The sequence below is a fragment of the Lepisosteus oculatus genome, chromosome 17 (genome assembly GCF_040954835.1).
Source record: "Lepisosteus oculatus isolate fLepOcu1 chromosome 17, fLepOcu1.hap2, whole genome shotgun sequence".
In the NCBI taxonomy this organism is placed as follows: Eukaryota; Metazoa; Chordata; class Actinopteri; order Semionotiformes; family Lepisosteidae; genus Lepisosteus; species Lepisosteus oculatus.
In genome coordinates, this window is record NC_090712.1 from 6702503 (window position 1) to 6709301 (window position 6799).

Here is a 6799-nt window from a genome sequence, read left to right on the forward strand (position 1 = left end):
TAAAATGTGTGATTGCATTTCTGATTGTATCACAGATACAGGCAATTGTCTAGATTAAAGCATTGTCCCTTCTTTTTGTCTGTGAACTTGTATGTTTATTTCACAGCAAAACTGTTGGAATCTCATTTTTGTCTCTTTCTGCTGATGAGGGTATTGAACAGTATGAAACAGCTGGGATACAGTTTGACAACGTGAGAAATTAAATAAAATACTGTCAAAGATCTACTGTAAAAGTTATTAAAAACTTGGAAACCAGAATAATTACAATGGAATTTTCCTTTAAAATCTGATAGATTGTCATTGGTTCCCTGCTGAAAAGTCTCCTAGCAACAAGGACCTTATGTCCTAACAAGTGCATCTTAGGCTGTACCAAAATGTTATGATATTATAGATTGGAGACTAGTTTATGTAGGTCAATGCTCATAAGTTGAATAAGTGGCATTATCTGGTGCCCAAAATTTGGGTATGTTTGCAATCACCTTTAACATATCAGCAAACCAATTCAATGACACATGATTTTTCCTTGAAATCTGCCTGCTGTGAAACAAATAAACCTGTACAGTACATCAACAACAGCATCTCATCAAATGGCTTGTACCTAGTTTTCTGTGCCGGTTCTACAAAAGCTCAACATCTCCCCCTGTCAGGACTGCATGTAATAACAATTGTTAGTTCTCTCACATTCTATACAGTATGTACAGTAAGTGTGTGAGGGCACACGATAAATAGCAAATCAAGTACAGTAACATTTGTCCAATTTAGTGACAAACAATGGCTCTTAATTCCACAAATGCTGTATGCTACTGTACTAGTTTTGCTCGATAAAATGCATTTATCCAAGATCTGATTCTGTGGCAACAGTTAAGTGCTGTAAACTGACAGTTATGTTGTGGATTCTTATGTCTTGATCTAACTATCATTGTCTGGTTTTAGGACATAATTTCCAAATAGTTTACCACTTCTTTCCACAGTCTTTGTGTGTGAACCAATGCCATTGATCTGTAATGGAACAGGCTGCACCCTACTGTACATGCAGTGGTACAGCTGCTCATCTGGAGGATCTCTCTAGGGTACGGACAAAGTGCCAAGCACACAGGTGCTGCTGGGAGTTAGGCAGCCTGTTGTCATGAAGTTGCACCTACGCCATGACGTTTAGTTATGGGAGCTCCGAAGAGGGGAAAAAAACATCAACCGCAGACTCGTGCTTTATTTTTTTAAATTTGGAAATCGATCAAATCCCTCGCGAACTTTCTTCTCTCTGAGTTCTTGTTTGGGTTTGTTTGTACATGTAAATGTAACGTGAGTAATGTGAATTCAGGATGGCGTAAAGGATTTAAAATGCTTGCCAGCTCTGAAATTCGCCACTTCTAATACATTCAATCCCACAGGTAATGTGTGTAACAGTGTAATTCTCTCAAGAGCCGGTACAGTTTCATCTTTACTTGCCTTCATTTGTATTCAGAACTGCTCTGCTTCTAAAGGGAATTAGCTTGCTGCAGGAGGATTCGAGTGTTCAACAGAGCGAGAGAGCTCTCTTGTGGTGATCTCAGTTACTGCTTCTTACAGCATCTAGCATCTGCAGGTGCTGTGATCCAGAGTAATTTATCATTCCTATTCATACCCTGACATGAAATGCCTTGGGTGTGTCTATATATATGTAGTGAACTGATCTGGTTAAATGAAGAACACTGATTTCTGCTCCATGCTACAGGCTATGTGATATACAGTAATGTAATAAACATGCATCATGATACAGGTGTTTTGCATTCTGTACACTGGTGTTAACATGACCGAGTGAATACAGATCTAGACTAATACTCTGAGTTCAATCTCAATCACAGTGTAGTCAGGACATTTTATAGCCTTTTAAAGTGCAACCTGTAATCAGCAGGTGTTCTGTAAATGCCACATACATACTGTAAATGCTTACACTAAACAATTACTTTGGTCTCTTGTATCTAAGATAAAATGTATCTAAAAGCTACCTGTATACATAGAAAATCATCAATGTTTCAGCTCAGTTCTCATTTCCTCAAACAAATATGAGACTGAATGTTTTAATGCAAGCTCAACAGATAAGGAGCAGGATGATCATTGGGTGGAAATGAAGAAACTTTCACAAAGTACTCTTTTTGTGAAAAAAATTGGGATTAGTGCTGTTTTTCAATTTTACTGGAATCTTTATACAAAGCCTTAAGCAGCACGGAAATGAAATGGCAGATCATAAATGCAATTGGATTTGACAAGTAGTAGCAAAACTGACATGCCTATCTATGAATGAAAATAAGCGAATTTCAGATTTAATGAAGTAAACTGTATAGTCCAGTGATGAGGACATTGAAAACATAATATCCAGACATGATTTCAACTCACTTAGAAAAGAACTGGAATAATTTTCACTATGTGGGTTTAATAAACTAAACAATCTGAGATCAAATTGATTTTTTTTTTACTTTGTTTCATCAACAAAACATCATTTGACTTTAATTTCAATAAACAAAATTCTCAGACTTACTTTTACTGTTCATACATTAAAGTGTGTATGTGAGCTGAAGGGGAATTTTTGTCGCATTGCAATTTAAGTTGTCACAGAAATATTCAAACATTAAATAAGTTAACCTGTTACTTTTTGTAAACATTTAACCAGTGCATAAACCCAGAAGACCTTATAAAAGCTCCAGTTGTTTCATTTTAGAGTGACATGTGAACATGTGATGAACAGTTGAATAAACATTTTCTCCATGTTGTTGAACAAAACCCTCTGCTGCTTGAAGAAGATTGAGCTCATTTAAAGCCAAAAGATAATTCTTGGTCTGGATCTTCCTACCTTAAGAATACCACCCCTTTTCATTCCAAAAATGAAAACACAAAACGATGACTGTGTACTCTATGATGTTTAACTGACTGTATTAGACAACATAGAATCAAAAACAAAAATCATGATTACATCATGTTAAGAAAACCCTCCTGCCCATTCGGAAACATTGTGGGAATATATTATGTTTCCTTTTTTTTACATCCACATGTCCTGGAACCCTTGTCAAGATCGGAGAAACCATGCGTGCCAAAATACACCGGATATTTTGGCCAAAAACCTGGTTCTTTTTCTCAAGAAGCTCAAGCTTAGCCAAAAATAAGCAGTTCAGCTAGACAATGATCCAGAGTTTATGTTTTTACATCTGCATTTGTGATTCTAACTCAAGACAGCTCACTAGTGGAAACCAAATGATCTGAAGGACTTAATGCAATTATACAAAAAGTAATGTTCATAAATTTCCCGGCTGAACCGTGAGAGCACAGTACAGGAGGTGTCAGTGTAATCCCACCAGAGCAGGATTTACAAAATATTAATAATAGGGTTGTTCTGGAAATAAATATGACCCTCATGTTTTCTGGACTTACAGTACTTATTACATAAAAAACTTTGCCCTGTGCAATGTTATTAATATTACTGTATAATTGATTTGGAATATTTAATTAACTTTATTAAGTCTGTAAATCTTTCAATTATTTGGTATTTGATCCTATTTCATCAGGGATATGAATACAATTGAAGGGCACTAAATATTATATAATACATCACATAATGTTGTTTTGTTTTATCAGGGTTTGTAAAGTTACAGTATAATAAGCCACTTGTTCCTTTTGTCTTAAAGTGTATTGTACATTAAATTACAAAACACCAGAACATGAAGCCTCCTTTTCTTAATGTATTTTCCCAACATAAATCACCTTTTTGGATAGGTTCCAGCTGTAATCTTTGATGGCCAGCCTGTTAAGAAAAGTATGCATTTTATGTCTTCTAATGCTTTCGATGATTAAAAATGCATGACTTGTCTAAACAAATATATCAAAACTTTGGCCTTAAGAAGTACAAGATGTCTTCTAGCTCACCTTTATGCTTGAAGAATTTGTATCTGTTATTTTACCAGTACTGAGCCTGGGTAAAATGTACTCAATTGTGATCGAATTCTCAGTTGCAATGACTAATAACTAATTCTTGCATAATTCCTAATGCAATAAATGTTAAAGGGTTAAAATAAGTGACGTTAAAGAGCACCCATTTAAGCATCAATACATTTGCTAGAGAGCAATCTAAGTGAAGGCTGTTGTTTGAGGGTAAAACAGACATGTCCCACCCAGAATTAACACCCACAACTCTCCAGTGTGGAGGCCAGAACCCTCACCCCTCATTCTTCCCCAGGGTGGAGCTCGGTTCGCATTGTTTTTAATGCATGTGCTGTCCCCTTTTCATTGCTATTGGGGAAAGTAGTGTGCTACACATGCTCATGCTTGCATGAGCACTGGCCTGTTTTTTTTTTTTTTTAAAGCACGTGGGTCTATAAACAGCCCACAGCTGAATTGCAAGAGTGTCCTTCCTTCTCAGATTTCTCTCCAAATATGAAAAAAAAATCTTCTGGCAAGATAAGAGGTGCACTGTCCACCTCTTTCCCCAACTAGAAGCAGCTGCAATGTTACTGCTTTGCACTCAGCAGCTTATCTTTGGTAAAAGCCAGTGTAAACCTCTGCAAATGCAATGGAAAGCAAACTGGTTAAATGTTCTAATTCCAAATACATTAACTTCATTGCAGGAAACAAAAGTCCAGGTGGGTTTATGCACCTTTTATCTGTCTGTTTAATGTGTTGAAAAGACAATTTTACACCAAGTTGATAGACATGAAATTGCCAACAATATTCTTGTTTCATTTAAATAAAGTTTGTCATTTGAAGACTAGGACCAGTGTAAAGCACGTGTGTGAGCCACATGCTGCGAGTCCCATTAAAAGCAACTGCTGATGGAGCAAAGCAGAGCCATCCATTTTCCAACCCTTTTTCTAAACCGGGGCTGCAGGGGAGCCAGAGCCTATCCTGGCACACAATGGGCACAAGGCAAGGACACAGGAGAAGCCATTACATCACTGGAATATGCGAGGAAACCCACAAGCTCCACACCGATAGCACCTCAGAAACTGAACCCAGTGTTCCATCACTGTGAGGCAGCAATGCTAACTACTGTGCCATCCCAAGTCGGGTCATTAAACACTAATCGAATAAGCAGCCCACCAGTTCAAGAATTCTACAATTTATTTTACTCAATTAAGGAAAAAAAACACCACCTTAAAAATACCTCAATTACAAAAACAGCCACATAAAATTTTTTTTAAATACAAACTCCACAAAGGTTTGCCATCATCTGGACCTGCCGATGTTCCCCCTTGAAATAACACCTCAGCGTTGTGATGTGTCCAATGCTACAGTTAAGCCGAGGTTGTAGGATTGTCTTCATCCGGCCTTTGATAGTTCAACAGCAGTACACTCTGTGCAAGAGCCAAACATCTCCTGAGATGCATAGGTCATATACAGAAAGCCATCTTCATCTTTGTTATCCTTGTACACTTCGGCCATGGTGAGAGACATGCTGGCTAAGCTGCTGTTGTTGACAAGGAGGTAAAACGCTTGACTTGGCGTGAGAGACATCCGGTTTCTGAAACATGATCAGGTTAAGATAGGTTTTAACATTTATAAAGAAGTCTTTTGTCCCTTTCTCAATTAACTTTTGCCAAATGTAGTTCCCCAAACACTGATGTTATGATTTCAGGATTTATACTGCACGTGTATGGGAGAAGGCAAAAACATTTTCACAGTAGTGGGGGGAGGTAACCCCCCCCAAGTGCTTTTTCAGAATTGTATTCAAGTCTGCTAAGACTTGAAAATCATTAGTTAACACCACTTCTGTAGATGAGGAAACCCGACCTACTGTGCAAATGTTTGCCTTTAACACAGCACGCAAGTTTTTGCAAGCAAGATTTTGAACTCAGTTATATCTGTTTTTTTTTAACAAGCTGGCTGGAGCTTGATGAACGCAAATCAGTCTCAACCCCAAGATATAACTCACCTAATTATCGTAATAAACTGGGTCATAGTAAGTTCTTGGGGGACCAAAAATTTTGTTTTATCCAGGGAAGGAAGATACTTCTCTCTGTGGTATCGCTCCACGATCACCTACGGAAAGAGGGGGAAAAAAAAAAACAACTAAGAACAGTTGTCTCATTAACAAACTAAACAAGTATGCAAAAAGTTCAGAAAGAGTTCTCACAGGAATCTTAGTCGGGAATTTTAACCGAATCCCCGCAACTTCCTCCTTTCTGGTTGCTGGAACGAGAGACGCAGTAAAATCACCTTGGAACACACACACAATTGCATCTAGGAAGACAGAGAACAGCATTATTCCCAATTAAAGGAGGGCTTACGTCGCATTGAAGAAGCGAACTCACCCAAGCTTTTCCTTTGCTTGAAGGGTTTGGCGTGTTGGCTTTTTTCCGAAGGAGGCATCTTGATAGGCGATTCCACTAACCTGAAATTGCCCTGCTTATCATAGCACTGGAATTGTAGGAGGTTAGCTAGCTGGCCGAATTTAAATGCCCTGTTCGCGCTGACGTCATTTCGCGGCGTGGCCGTGTAAATAGCCCATCGCTAATTGCATTGGCTGTCAGATGCTCGATCACGTAGTGAAAAAAACCGTAAGGAAGTTGGAGAAATATGGAAGAGTTCTTTTTGTGGTGGTAATCTGACACTCTTACTTTCCAGAAAAATGCAACAACATATTGTTTGCAAACTTTTAAATTTAAAGTTACGAAATCTACAAGATAGATAAGGGGTAATGCACATTTGAACACTACAAACTGCATTTATTAGTCTTCCGTCAAAATCTGTTTCTGAGTTTAGTGGTAAATTCACTTCGAGTAGAATTTAAATGTCTTACAGTAACCTCTTTAGGCGTTCATCTAAATTGCAATTA

The 6799-nt window shown here is 37.9% G+C and overlaps 1 protein-coding gene across 2 annotated transcripts; it reads right to left on the reverse strand.

Annotated features, from left to right (window-relative positions):
* Positions 1–5067: 5067 nt before the first annotated feature.
* On the reverse strand, positions 5068–6399 carry map1lc3c (microtubule-associated protein 1 light chain 3 gamma). Of its 2 annotated transcripts, none has more exons than XM_015362750.2 (4): positions 6252–6399; positions 6098–6153; positions 5897–6003; positions 5068–5485 (listed from the first exon to the last, which is right to left on the reverse strand). In XM_015362750.2, the coding sequence occupies exons 1-4, from the start codon at positions 6331–6333 to the stop codon at positions 5284–5286; spliced, it is 447 nt and encodes a 148-aa protein (XP_015218236.1). In that variant the 5' UTR covers positions 6334–6399; the 3' UTR covers positions 5068–5283. The 2 variants fall into 2 exon arrangements, with proteins under 2 accessions (XP_015218236.1, XP_006638776.1); XM_006638713.3 differs by having other exon boundaries at positions 6276–6397.
* Between the last annotated feature and the right edge of the window lie 400 nt (positions 6400–6799).

Coding starts and splice junctions, on each gene's coding strand:
- map1lc3c (XM_015362750.2), bottom strand. CDS start 6,333: ATGCCTCCTTCGGAAAAAAGCCAACACGCCAAACCCTTCAAGCAAAGG. Junction 6,154..6,251: donor GTTCGCTTCTTCAATGCGAC/GTAAGCCCTCCT, acceptor CTCTCGTTCCAG/CAACCAGAAAGGAGGAAGTT. Junction 6,004..6,097: donor AATTCCCGACTAAGATTCCT/GTGAGAACTCTT, acceptor CTCTTTCCGTAG/GTGATCGTGGAGCGATACCA.